This window comes from Gallus gallus, chromosome 25, assembly GCF_016699485.2.
Source record: "Gallus gallus isolate bGalGal1 chromosome 25, bGalGal1.mat.broiler.GRCg7b, whole genome shotgun sequence".
In the NCBI taxonomy this organism is placed as follows: Eukaryota; Metazoa; Chordata; class Aves; order Galliformes; family Phasianidae; genus Gallus; species Gallus gallus.
Genome location: NC_052556.1, coordinates 1,598,489 through 1,612,450, shown reverse-complemented (window position 1 = coordinate 1,612,450; position 13,962 = coordinate 1,598,489). Strand labels below are relative to the sequence as shown.

Sequence of the window (13,962 nt, the reverse complement as noted above, 5' to 3'; positions counted from 1 at the left end):
GCAGGGTGGTTTTATCTGCAGGGTCATGGGAACAGGCTCAGAGCCCACAGTGTGAAAGACAGTTGGATCATGACTGGTTTTTCCTAACTCTTTTTTTCTTTTCATTGACCTTTATGGGCAGAGGGTTGACTTAAATGAATGACTGTGGTCGTGTGGTGAGGATGATGACAGTGCTTTCCTCACCACTTCCCTGGCCAGAGGCTATGGCCACCAACAGCTGCCAAAATGCCATAGAGATGATGAGGGCTGTTTCAAGTGTATTGTTTAGTTTTGAAAGCTGCCTCTTTTTTTCCATTTTTTGTTCTATCCCTTCTAGTTCTTAGTCCCTGGGTTTAGTTGGTGTATATATATATTAAGTTCCACCTGCTGCTAATGCAATTTGTCTCATAGATGGTAATTGGATTGGGAACTGTTCTGCATGAAGAACATTTCATAGAATCATATCAGAGACTCATAGAATGGTTGGAAGGCACCTTTAAGTTCATTAATTCCAACCCCCTGATATAGGCAGGGACACCTCCCAATAGACCAGGTTGCTCACAGCCTCATCCAACCTGTCCTTCAATGCTTCTAGGGAGATGGCATCCATAGCCTCTCTGGGCAACCTGTTCCAGTGTCTCACCACTCTCTCAGTAAAGAATTTCTTCCTAATATCTAGTCTAAATCTCCCCTCTTTAAGTTTAAAACCTGAACTTGGTTTGTAGTAAATGCCCACTCAACTCACCTGAACATTTTTTATCTATTCTCTATAGAAATCTGGGACATACTCTTCTATTTTAAAGCTTTATAATGAAGACATTCCCAACCCTATTATGGTAAAATATGTTAACCTTCAATCTGGAATATGTTCCATTTAATAAAGGCAAAGGACAAATTGTGGAATTCCTCAAATTTCTGAGGTTTAGAGGGAGGAATACAGCACGTTTCCTTCGGCCAGCTGCTCTGCATGTGTTGAGGGGCAGAAATTCCCTCCTGAGTGCCACTGCTCTCCCCATATCCACATAACCAAGGGACTGACAAAAGAGGACTGGAACTTGGATTTTTTTTTCTCGTACAGAGAATTTTAATGCAATAAGAAAAGAAGTTGACACAGATACAGAAAGATTATAGTTTTGGCATGCTGGAGTCAATGAGTCACCATGCTATGCTGTACAGAACATTCTTTTTTGTTGAAGCTGTGTTGCTCGTTCTTAAGGTACTTGTAAATCCAGATCAAAGGAAGCATAGCCGGAATGCTTCTCCATTACGCAGTGCTGCAGCACATTGCTGGAAGTGCTTAGTGAAAATGCAGATGACCTGGGTTAGTTTTTCCTGATGCAGAAGTTCTTTAACAATGCTGAGGCAACCGGAAGAGGCTCCAAAAGAACTGCAAGTTGTTCTCACCGCTGCCAAATGGGTCTAAATGCAGGAGACTATCAAGAGAGCTCATAGCTGAGGAACGCAGGAAGAAGGAGAGAAAGCAAATAATATAGAAGTGCTGAGAGATTCTAGAAAGCAGCCAAGCTGCCCATTGTTGGTGCTGCCTTCAGCTGCTGCAGGAGGGGCTCAACACTCCTGATCACATCACCGAGATGAGCCGGGTCAGGCCAGGTTTAGCAGTAGCAGCACCCAGAGCTGTAGGTGCAGTATGAGGGGTAGTAGTAGCGGGTGTAGCACCTGCGGTAGCTGCAGGGGCTGCAGTAGGAGGTGTAGCAGGGGCTGCAGTAGGAGGTGTAGCAGGGGCTGCAGCAGGAGATGTAGCGGGGGCTGCAGCAGGACCTGTAGCAGGAGGTGTAGCAGGGGCTGCAGCAGGAGGTGTAGCAGGGCCGGCAGTAGCGGCGGGTGGTCCTCACGGTCCTGTAGCTCGGGGAGCAGCACACGTAGTAGCAGGACATGTTGGGGGTGGAGGTGGGAGGTAAACCTGCAAACAGCAAGAGATGAAGGGGGTTGTTCAGCTTGTAGGGAGCAAGCAGTGGCTTGGGGGGTGTGAGGATGGGGGATTTGCAGAGGTGCTGAGAAAATCTCTCAGCCTTGGGTTGTGCTTTTGGCATTCATTTTTATCCAGACCATTCCTCTATGCCCTCATTAGGTTCAACCCTGAGACAGTTTCCATTCTATAGACAGTTTCTATTCTATAGGCTCTATTCTTAAAGTGTGAATGCAACGTCTTGTATTTTTGGACTTAGGCTACCGGAGATACAGCCTGCGGATGCAGATACCCAAATGCAGGTGTTGGAGAGCACTTGGTGTCTGAGCTCCCAGGATGGGCAGCTGAAGTCCATCCCTGCTGCAGCTCAGGACATGCACATGTGAGTGTTCTAATGGTTGACAGGAATCCCACACTGTGTTTTCAGAATGTTTTTTAGAAACACTCATGCACAGTGCTCCTGGTTCGGTCCCATCTCTGCTCCAGCAGAGCCACCCAGAGAAGGGTGCCCAGAACCATGGCCAGATGGACCTGCTGACAGATTTTTTTTGGAGCACACAATCTCCTTGTCTGCTTTTCATCTTAAAAACTATTCCTTGTTCTGTCTGACACAGATTTCTGACTTTGGTTCACCCACCCTGTGTGTGCCAGTTCTAGTGAGGATACAAGCAGAGCAATTCACGTGACCTGCCTACATTCATCATTGCAACATCTTTCCATAAAACAGCAGTTTCTACTTTGCCTAATGCACAATTCTGCCCACTATCCAACATTTCAGCCAGTGCTGATTGTCAGCAAGTCAAAAGAAACAAATATTTTTTCTCCAGCTGTTTAAATGGAATAGAGTAGAGCTATTTCTTCCTAATACATAGAGATAAAGCTCCTTTTAAGGCTGAACATCTCACCAACGATACCCAAATCCCTTTGTCTCAGTGGTCTCCCATCAACGCCCTCTTATTTTTACTGTAACAGCTTAGAAAAGTACAGGACACAATATTTCTACCCTTGTTACAAATGAGAGCACGTTAGTAACAGACTAATCTCTATGTTAATGGAGACTCCAAGTGAATGAATGGGGTCTACACTCACCGAGTTCACCGAGGAGAGTAAACCAAGAGGAGTGGTGTGAGGAGCTCAGGGTTGGGAGCACTTTTATATGGTTTCTCGGACCCATGGAAATCAGTGCGGTTCTCTGCATGCTTCCACTGCCTGGTAGTCATGGAGCAAATATTGGAAGCAGATCACCAGTTCAATTACTATAATTGTTTTCCTCGACATTTAGGACAATTTTCAAATTCCTCAGGTAACATATTGTGATTACAGTGCATGGGGTTCTTTTGTCTTCCAGCTTTCAAGGACGAATGGCTTTCTGGGAATGGGCACTGGGGAGGACTGGGAATGAGATGGAAGATACTCAGAGCTGCACTGCCCATGGATGTGGGGAACTCATTGATGTATTTTCACATTATGCCCCTACAGGGAGGCAGATACTGCACATTGTAAGGTGACTTGAAAAACCTGAGATGGAAAAAGCCATCATAGCATGTGCTTTGGGCCTTTGCCAAGTGGTTTGATTCATTTACGTCACAATTAATGACAGGCGTTCCATTGATTCCTTCAGGTTCTTCTCCTGCCTATAATTTGGCATATGCACTATGAGAAGAACGGGATCAATTAAATGAGCATCCAAGCAATGTGTTTAAGGCTTAATGTCTTTCTAATGTCTTTTTTTTTTTATTATTTATTTTTTTAGTCTCTTTTCTTTTAGAATTTCTAAGAAATCCTTAGAAAATCTTGCACAAATCCATATCACATGGTGTCCCAGTATTGACTGGGGCGAGCCTTACTGTGAGACATGGTGGCGCAGAATGCAGCTGGGCTTCCTATCAGCCTTCCATTGGGAATGCAGTTGGGAAAAGAGGGAGAAGGATCCCCCAGGAAGGCCAGGGATGTTGGTAGGATGGAGACTGTGCTTCCCTACATGTGGGAAGCAGTCACTGCAGAAGACAGGAGGAGGCTGTGCTTGCAACGAGGTGCCCAACCAGTCAATGCCTTTGCAACGAGCTGCAATGGTGCAAAAAGGCAGCTGACGTGCTGCAGTTCCCCATGGCAGTGGGGGTTTTACTAAGTTGGAGAGAGAGAAATCAGTGGTGAGAGATTTGTGGTGGTGCTGCCCCGTAAGATGCTCAGCCCAGGGGGTCCCATCCCCATTCTGCTGGTTGTTATACAACATTTCAGCTCCTGACAAACCAGCGAGAATTAAATAATACAAACGCAGCTAAATTAAGGATTTAATGACTGTTTTGGAATAGCATTGATACCATGAATTTTGACGAGGCTCAGCATTTCCAGAACGCCTGTTATTATCCTCATTTAACATGCAAATTAGGCATGGCTCACTGTGTTGAAGGTCATCCAAGGAGGTATTTGATGAGGGAAAAAAAGAGGCTCTTGCCTTCATATGCTGTGCTCTGCCTTCTCCGGGAGGGAGGTGTTGGGTGAAGCAGAATGCAACATCAGTGAGATTTTCTGTAACAGAATATTACCATTTTGATGTCTAAAGATGTTGATATTACGACTGCAACAAAGCTTGGATTACATTTGCATCATCTGATGATATTCTGGATGATTTTCTTCGTGGTACAGGCAGGTACAACGGTGCAATATAGATTGCATGTTTCATTTTTCTGTTTCCTTTCTGTATGTATATTCGTATGTATGTGTGTGTTTATACGTAGTAGCTGGGAGCTCTGACTCAGGACACCATTGAATTTAAAACAGTTTTGAGATGGTCTGTGAAAAACGATGACGTTTCATTTCAAGATGGCTTTTTCTACGTTCTCTTTAACTCCTATGTCACCACATGCGTATTTCATCTCCTAACTTGCCCATAATAAGACTACATAGCAATAAGAAATGTAGTCATAAATCCATACAGATAGGGTACGTTTGTGTGTGTGAGTACACACAAAAAACAAAACCAACACTTTCTGAGATATGACCCCTATGCTTTTTGCCCCAGTTTATTCTGACACCTCAAAATGACTGTACGATATTAATTGAAAAATCGAATGATTTCATTAAAAAAAACACACACACACAGGATGTCATTTCATACAATTTTAAGTATTTTTTTATTACATTCTGCGTTGTGTACAACATTTGAACTTGAACATTGGGAGCAAGTGGCTTAGTGAGGTGTACTTGTGATAGATGGATGGTTGGATTGGATGATCTCAGAGATCTATGCCAACCTTGGTGATTCTATGATCCTATGAATCCTAAATGAAAGAAAATCCATTTCCATTGTCTTCACGTTAACCTGGAATTCATCACAATGCATTAAAATGAACTGATAACTTCTCTTCAAGTTTCAAAATAGATTTCTGCACAAAACAGAGGTGCTTTCAAATGAAGACCAAATACCTTCAGATTCTTAATTTCGGCCCATGACCAGGTGGGGAAAACATGTCCTCAATTTGCATTTTCAGGCTGATTTTCATTAAAAGGGAGTTGATAAAGCAGTTCAGCATGGTGAATGCAGCCAGCCTTTCTCAGGAGGTTACTTGCCTGAAACCATTTTCCTGAAGTACCCCGTGCTCCCTGGAGGCCACATGGGGGAAGTCTGAATCCTGGGCTCACAGATTCATTTTCTTCCTGTTCCTCCTCTGCCGTGCGCTCTGCCAACCTCCTGAACGAGCTGTTGGATAAACAAGTAGGTTGTGCTGCACTTCTTTGCTCTGCTGGGATCAGTTGAACCCAACAAGCCACAGGATGAGGCAGGGAAGCCTGCAGCTATCCCTTCCCAAATGCCCACCCACATGGGAACACCATCCAAAGCCCCTAATTCCACCTCCCATGGATTGGCTCATGCCGCCAGGCTGAAACTCTTGCAGATGGGACGGAGAAACGTCTCCTGTTGGAAATCTCTGGCACGACTCAGCCTCCTTGTGGTTACCAACTGCCGCAGCCTGCAACCACCCAATCCTGGTAGGTTTATCCCTTTGTCAATGAGCTGACCATCACTTTTACCTGCAGCAGCTCTTCTCCTTCCCTGTCATGTACCCTGCTGTTAATTATGGGGATGGATGACTTCCCATTGTAGCCTCATCTTACTGTAGGGATCTGCCTTCTTCTCAACCTCTCGTGTAAAATAGTTCTTCCTAATGGAGTAGGTGGGAAGGATTGTGCCCAACAGGAGCCCTGGCAGGGGAGAGTGCTGTCTCGTGGCTCACACAAGCAACAGTGGCCATGCAAAGCCCTTCTAGTGGAGAAACAGCAATATACAAACCTGGTTGTGCGATGGGAGCAGGTGATATGGACTCCCACGTGCTCCTGTAGCGACTTTCAGAGCTGCAAAAAGCATAGGGAGTCGGGCATTGTGCATCCCACCGGTTGCATTTTGGATCCTCAGAGGTAGATAGCTTGGGCTGGATGTAATCAGCAACTGCTGATCTAGTTGTCTTAAATCTTCACATTTCTAAGTTAGTTTTTTGGATAAAAAAGTCATTCTGGTGTCTATTGTGGAAGAGGTTCAGATAAGATGGATGCGAGCTTCAGGACTGCCCTGAAGGAGATGAAGTTGGGTTGTCTGATATGTCCTCTGTCACCTCGGACTCCACAGGTGCTTAAACCTGCCACTCTGAAAAGGTAGGGGCTCCTTTTGACTAAATCTTGGGTAGATAATTCACAATGCCAAGTGCAAAAGCAAACCAGCACATTAAAAGAAACACAGAAAGCAGTGCTGTGATGCAAGATCTTTTAATGAGAAGAAGCAGCAATGTATACAGCAACTACAGACAAGCAGACAAGGAGGGCCATCCCGGGATGCATACATTCTTTCAGTGCAGTTTCCACACTTCGCAGCAGGTGCTTTGCTTTGGGGCCGAGCTCTGCACCTCCTGGCGCAAAGCTCTGCACCGAAACACGCAGCACGAACATGACGAAAGGCTATGTAGGAAGAGTTTACCTTAATGCAGGTTATTCAATATTGCTTGAAGAGGCTGGAGAGAGGTGAAAGCGCTCTAGTGCTATTCCTGACCGCAGTCACTGTATCAGGAACTCAAATTCTCACGGGAGCCATGCATCGCTATTTTGCCTTTACCAGGAGGAGCAGGGGGAGCAGCTGCCCACGCTGTAGCGGCGGGTGCAGCGGGTAGACCAGGGGGAGTACCAGCGGGAGCTGTAGGAGGGGCACCAGTCCCGGCAGCCGCTCAGCCACCAGGAGCCGCGGTAGCCACAGGGGCTCCCCCAGCCGTAGCTGCGGTAACCCCAGGGGCTCCCCCAGCTCCCCCAGTCGCAGGTGCGGTAGCTGCACGGGGAGTAGCAGGAATCTTCCCACTGGTTCTGGTAGCAGAAAGTCATCTTGGTGCGGTGGAGGGAGGCGAGCCTGCAACCGCAAGAAAGACAAAGCCTGTAAGGCGATGCTCCTAACAGAATCTCAAGTGAATGCTGCAGACATGCAGTGGGGGAGAGAAAGGCGGCAAAGCCAGGCACGCTGTCTGCAACTCCCTCTCTTCGCTTGCCTAATGTTCAGCTCCGAACTGTAATGCTGCCTTCCCCATAGCACTCCATCCTGCACAGCTCTGTGAGCTCTCCCGCCCAGCCCCGCTGCTGCCTATGCTGAATGGGGGCCATCAGGGGATGAACAGGACAGTCCTTCATAGCTGTATTGAGACTTTAAGGGGAAAGAGAGCTATGCACAAGGCTGAAACACTGAAATATTCCCAAAAACACACAGCAGAATGAATATCTTACGTAGAAATAACATTCATCAAATCACAATCCTCCCAGTGCATTAATCTATAGCATCTGCAACTAAGTGACAAGAAGGGATGGGAGGAGAGGAGGGGAGAGAAGAAGTATTAAACCCCTTTCTCCATTTCCTACTAGCTTTCCTAAATTCGTTCTGTCTTACCCACTTGTGCAAGGAGCTAAGGCAGGAGAAGTGAATGCAGAGCTGTCAGCAGTGCGGGCTTTTATAGGGCAGCAGTCCCTCCCAGTGCGTGGCCATGCCCTGGATCAGCTCCAATTACCGACCGCATTTTGCTTCCCGCGTGACTCCTCTCACTGATATACCAGTTCTCCCCAGGGTTTCTGATTATTGGCCCGGTTCTGTGACATGCAGGCTACACCCTTCTGGTTGCTTTCATCTCAAAACTGCAACAATTAAGTCTTGGTATCATCACGCTACATTCACTCATTTAGCACAGCAATAAACTGAAAGATATGCTAAGACATCCGGATTGCCAGATAACCTATTTTTGGATGCCTAGCTTCCAAAATACATTTTAGCCCATGTATTTTTCTATGCATTTTTTCCTGAAATTCCTGTGGTGGAGGTAATCCTTCAATTGCAGGTATCTCATAACCTTAATCACAAGTGGAGCAGTGCGTTCCTACCAAACCCTTCTGACATTTCCAGTGACTAGCAAAGGGTAGAGACCCTCTCTGTGATCTTTTGGAATAGGATCCCCAGGAAGGTGGTTGGGACTCCATCCCTGAATGTGCTTAAAAACCTCCTGGATGTGATGCTCAGGGCCATGACTGAGTGGTATGTCGTTAGAGTTAGGGTAGTATGGTTGGATTGAGGTTGGACTTGGTGATCTTGAAGGTCTTTCCCAACCTGAGCCATTCGGTGATTCTGTAACACCGTCACACAACAGGATATTGTGGGGCTGATTGATTCAGCTGGAAAATTGGCGTATAACCTTCAGAACGGTATGCGTGTGATGTATTTTTAGGAAAAAAATTTTTCAGAGACCCAATTCCAAAGCTATGAATTGCAGCTGTAATAAAGCACAGAACTGGATAACTCGATAGATGTTTCCAGTAACTGTGTTACATAATATTGGGGCGTTCTCTGGTAAAGTGGCATTAATATTTAAATAACAAATCTCTTTGTACACGGAAACGTTAATAAGTGTTAATGAAGGCTTTGATATTCAAAATTTAGAGAAAAGCCTGGAACATCCATCACGCCTGTCATTATCCCTCCTTCGAATGCGCGTAAGCAGCCACGTTTGGAGGTGAAGGTCACCGGGAAGGCTGGGATGTTGCCGCTCACCAGGACAAGTTGTGCTCACAGCACTCAGTGTTATTCACGGTCATTAGCATCATGAAGCTGAACACCTCGCCAACATTACAAAGTTGTCACGTTCAACAGTCTTTAGCATCTGGAGGGCTTCTCCGGAGTAGTGTAGTTGTGACAGAGATACATTCTGGTTTGTTGTAGTTGTTCCTTTTATTGTGTCAATCATTTTTTTCTAATTGGGGTGTAAGCAATAACAAAGCAGATATTTGGTATCCAAGTAAATGTGCCTTGCTTGGGCAAGCTCTGCAGAGGGCTCAGTGTGAGCACTTCCAAGCTGCGAAACTCCAAATGTTGATATCTCAGCTTGAAAGCCTTCAGATTTAGTATTGATTTCAATGTGCCTTCACTTTACTCTGCCCCAGAAGTCTCATCTCCAGACCCTTCTATTGCTCAAAACCATTGCCGCTGCTCTCCCACCATAAGGGATCCCATTTTCCCATCCCATTCTGTTTTGTCTTATAAGGCGGCTCTTCAAGTTTGTTAACAGCAGCTGATGGAGAACAGCAAGCAAATTGGATTTCCAACAGAATAACCATAACCTTCTTATGGCTGATCACGGTAACAATTAACACATTTGTGCATATCTGATTGAAGTCACACCAGGCATCCCCACTACTACAAACACCTTCCTTGTACTCCTCTTTTTGAGAATTCAAATGAATAATAAACAATAGATAGTGTAAATAGTCTGGCTCAAAACTGTGATTTTGAAAGAAAAGTCAAGAAAAAGAAATGCTTTCTATGGGCTATTATTTCTGAAGACAATGGAACTGCTGTTCTTTCTTCTGTAACACATCTGGAGTAATTGAAAACTTCATTCACCGGGATTTGCCCATTCCTCCAAAACTGGGGTTATTAATGTCAATCAGTTCTGCTCTCCGTGTCCTTCCTTCCCCTTCCTGTTATAGCTCAGATTTCGCCACACCAATTCCACACACATAATTGTGCGAGGAAGTCTGAACATGAAAGAAAACTGCAATGCAATGTCATGCATTTAGAAGCCAAGAACTGACTAATAATCACAAACCAGGAAAAACAATTGCATCAACTGAAGGGTGACGTGAGTCAGAAAATTTGTTTTGTGATGAATGCGAGTTTAAAGCACAGTAGGTTTGGTCAGATACATATATAAAAGGGGGAGAAATCCAGGGCTCTCTACTCGCACCTCCCGGCTTACGTTCTCGCTGAGCTTGGTAAGTGGGACTTCCTGCAGTGTCTTTACTCCTGTGTGGATGCTGTCTTTTTGCTATACTGCTGTAAAGAGAGGAGTTAGGCTTTAAAGGAGAAGGCTGTGATTTCACCGCCATGCAAGTGCAATTCTTGTTTTTAAAAATGGGACACTGGGACAGGGGCATAAGCTTAGAAATGTTCACCTCCAGGAGTGCACTATAAGAAATTTTCTATATGCCATAGGGAAGCGTCTTGGGTGTCTTCATTTTGCAGTGGAAAGCCATAACGTTATTTCAGTTACTTCCGACAAAATGTCAGCATTTATTTAGGGGATAATTCAGGAGACCAAATGAGCTAGCTGCTGTTTGCAGTCAAGTGCTGCCAGGGGGCAGAAAGGGAGGATTCCCTTCCCGATGCATACCCAACAGTAGCTCAGATTGTTCCTGAACCACTGTCTGGTCCCTTCTGGACTTCTTGGAAAGATCAGACACTGGTTTGGGTGAAGAGAGATGAATCCTTGCAGAGCATCAAATCCTCCCACTGTACTCTCTGCAGCACTGTTTCAAATTGGTCCGCCAATTCCAAGCAATGGCAACAGAAAAAAACAAAACAATATGAATAGGGTAGTATGGTTTGGATGAGGTTGGACTTGATGATCTTGAAGGTCTTTGTCCACCTGAACAGTTCTGTGATTGTATGATTCTGAGGGTTTTTAAGAAGGAAAAGAAGGCACGTACACAGAAAGCAAAGTGAGCTGGGCAGGAAGGAGCCAGGGCACAGCCTTGAGTGCAGGTATTTAGTTGGTCGCTGTGCTTGCCTTTCTCTCCTCTCCTCTCCCCCTTTCCTACACTTCTATGGGGTTTGCTAGAACCACGGAGTAATCTCAGAGACCTCAAACTCTTCTTCCCTCCTGCTGCTTCCGGCTTGCCTCCCTCCACGTGTTTCAGTCCTGTGCGTAGCTCTCTTTCCCCTTAAAGTCTTTGTCTCAATACATCCCCTGATGGCCCCCATTCAGCAGAGGCAGCAGCGGGGCTGGGCGGGAGAGCTCACAGAGCTGTGCAGGATGGAGTGCTATGGGGAAGGCAGCATTACAGTTCGGAGCTGAACAATAGGCAAGCGAAGAGAGGGAGTTGCAGACAGCGTGCCTGGCTTTGCCGCCTTTCTCTCCCCCACTGCATGTCTGCAGTATTCACTTGAGATTCTGTTAGGAGCATCGCCTTACAGGCTTTGTCTTTCTTGCGATTGCAGGCTCGCCTCCCACCACCGCACCAAGATGACTTTCTGCTACCAGAACCAGTGGGAAGATTCCTGCTACTCCCCGTGCAGCTACCGCACCTGCGACTGGAGGAGCTGGGGGAGCCCCTGTGGTTACCGCGGCTCCTGGTGGCTGAGCGGCTGCCGGGACTGGTGCCCCTCCTCCAGCTCCCGCTGGTACTCCCCCTGGTCTACCTGCTACACCCGCCGCTACAGCGTGAGCAGCTGCTCCCCCTGCTCCTCCTGGTAAACACAGAAAGACTTCATGGGAAATGAGGACTGGGAATTGATGACTGGATGCATGGACTGTGCTACGAAGATGGCTTGCAGAAGCTCCGAGTCCAGAAGAGCCACGCAAAGCAGTTCTGGGGAGCTCAGTGTTTCTGCTAAACTCCTTCAATGTTCTTCCAAAACTCTGCTTTGTCTTCTTCCTTTCCTGCTGTCTCCTTTGCTCTGTGGGGGTTTGGTGGTGTAAGGGAAGCAGGGCATAACTCAAGAGCGGACAACTCATTTGTAGCTCTTTCATTAATGAGATCTGGAGTGCTGTGCCCAAGTCTTCCTCTCGATATGTTTCTCACTTCACTGCTTTTGAAACTATACCAAAGAGAAAGAGAAACATCCGATCTGATTTGACTCACTGAACTCTCCAGAGTGGAACAGTTTGAAAATGATAGTCAGTGGCACCAGCCAAACAAGGTGATTTTCTGCATAAATTCATCTCTGTATGTATTCCTTCTGCTTCTACCTTCTCTGTCATGTTGGATTGTGACTGTGAGCTTTATTCTTATTAAAATGTTGTAGCATTATACCACCTCACTGTCTTTTGCTTTCTGACTCACATGTATGCAGAGTTTTGTTTCCAGCTCAGTCAACTTTGATAACTTTTCCTGAGATATACTGAGCCCTGTAGCTTTTATGTAGCTTTTCACACGAGCAAACACTTTGCACATTAATGACCCAGTGGTAGCTCATCAAATGAGAAGAGCCATTGTGGAATTTCCTCGGGAAGGTTTGGAAATATCCCCTTCAGTTTTCCTTAGCATCGCAGTACATGCACAGGAAGTGGGAGTAGCACCACCAGCACCACATCTCAGTGGTTTACAAATGTACAGACTGCCTGCAAGCAAACCCATTTTGACAGGTGGGCAAGCCAGGAATTAGGAAGAAAATCCCTTTTTCTCGGCTGATTTTGTGCTGGCAGTGCCTGAGCCACTTTCTGCATTTAGAAACGTGATTTGTTACAGAGCAGAGGATGGCGCACTTTCCATTCACCTCATTAAGCGCTCATAAAGACGAGTGTTTGCAAGCGTTACTGCGAGGCCCCATTTGAATGAGAATGAATCGGCATGAAGCTCCCAGGCTGCACCGTCACACAGAAGTTATTAAGGCGAGATCTACTTACGCAAGCCCCAAATGACTATTATTCATGACAGAAGTGCCTAACTGGCTGCAGCAGTAACCTCTTAATAGTACGATGCTGTAACAGTCTGGGCTGAGAACAGCAGACAAAGTGCTCTGAAACCCTTATTAAACCCTCGGACCTTTATTGTGAACGTAATTGCCCTTCTTTGAAGGCGCACACAGGCACTTTGATGGCAGTAGAAGAAGAGGAATGGATCTCAATTGTGCTATGGTAAACTCATGCACATGAGTGTGAACGTCATTGAACACCTTCACAAGAAGAGCTGCGGGTTATGCTTTCAGCACAGCCCCGAATGGAGCTCCTTATGTCTTCTGAGCAGCATATTTCTGGGTAGGCACTGACTGTGATGCCTGACACATTTACTTCTGGAGCGTGGTATAGATTGCTCCTCAACCTGTATCTTGTCACTGAGGTGGATCAATTTTGAACTAGCTGGTCATAATTTCGAAGTTTCAGTATATAAAACTACAAAATAAAATCTGGAGAATTCCTATTACGATACTAAATAAAGTCTGGAAAGTACTGAGTGTCTTAGAGTGATGAAATAAGTAAGCTGGAAATAATCACCAGTACAGAATCTTGGTTGTTCTACAGGGCTTAACTGGGAATATGGTTAAAAAATGGCTGAAGATTCCTCAAAAGCAATGCACTTAGCTATATTTCTTTACCACTCAGAAGTCATAAAATAGGGCCAGAAAGAAATCCAGCTTTCTAGGATTGAAGGACAAAGCCAATAATTGTAGGATCTATCCTGGCTGTGTTTGTAGAGAGCCACATTTTAATGAAAAACCTGAAGGTTATAAAGCCCCATTCCAAATGAAGCATATATTGAAATGCCTCAGTATGCGTGACTGAAGTGACTCCTATTCAATAATTAAGTGCCTAATGAGTGCAGTATGCATTTAATACAGTAATAACACACTCTGAGAGCATAAAGCGAATGAGAAATGCTTTGAACTTCTCAGACTATGCAACATGAAGAAATCTGGGGATATTGCACATTTCTGGTTAACAAAACGATCTTGAGGTAGCAAATACATTCAGAGATATCTTTTTATGCACAATCTGTCTTGATATTAATGAGGTTAATAACTTGTTAGCATCTACTGCGTGCTA

At 45.5% G+C, this 13,962-nt stretch overlaps 3 protein-coding genes across 6 annotated transcripts; 1 reads left to right on the top strand and 2 right to left on the bottom strand.

The window, feature by feature from the left end:
• Positions 1-1,034: 1,034 nt before the first annotated feature.
• Positions 1,035-3,143, bottom strand: LOC107055127 (keratin-associated protein 9-1-like). Its single transcript, XM_015298536.2, has 2 exons — positions 2,996-3,143; positions 1,035-1,900 (listed from the first exon to the last, which is right to left on the bottom strand). Exons 1-2 carry the CDS (start codon positions 3,102-3,104, stop codon positions 1,593-1,595), a joined length of 417 nt encoding a protein of 138 aa, XP_015154022.2. The 5' UTR covers positions 3,105-3,143; the 3' UTR covers positions 1,035-1,592.
• Positions 3,144-6,651: 3,508 nt separating this feature from the next.
• On the bottom strand, positions 6,652-7,859 carry MAT2A (methionine adenosyltransferase 2A). 4 transcript variants are annotated; one of them, XM_046903895.1, is made up of 2 exons: positions 7,432-7,859; positions 6,652-7,295 (listed from the first exon to the last, which is right to left on the bottom strand). In XM_046903895.1, exon 2 carries the CDS (start codon positions 7,268-7,270, stop codon positions 7,007-7,009), a length of 264 nt encoding a protein of 87 aa, XP_046759851.1. In that variant the 5' UTR covers positions 7,271-7,295; positions 7,432-7,859; the 3' UTR covers positions 6,652-7,006. The 4 variants fall into 4 exon arrangements, with proteins under 4 accessions (XP_046759851.1, XP_040508216.1, NP_001338380.2 ...); XM_040652282.2 differs by having other exon boundaries at positions 7,779-7,859; NM_001351451.3 differs by having other exon boundaries at positions 7,824-7,859.
• A 2,297-nt stretch (positions 7,860-10,156) lies between these two features.
• On the top strand, positions 10,157-12,229 carry LOC107055126 (uncharacterized). Its single transcript, NM_001351453.2, has 2 exons — positions 10,157-10,192; positions 11,418-12,229. The coding sequence occupies exon 2, from the start codon at positions 11,443-11,445 to the stop codon at positions 11,671-11,673; it is 231 nt and encodes a 76-aa protein (NP_001338382.1). The 5' UTR covers positions 10,157-10,192; positions 11,418-11,442; the 3' UTR covers positions 11,674-12,229.
• Positions 12,230-13,962: the final 1,733 nt, after the last annotated feature.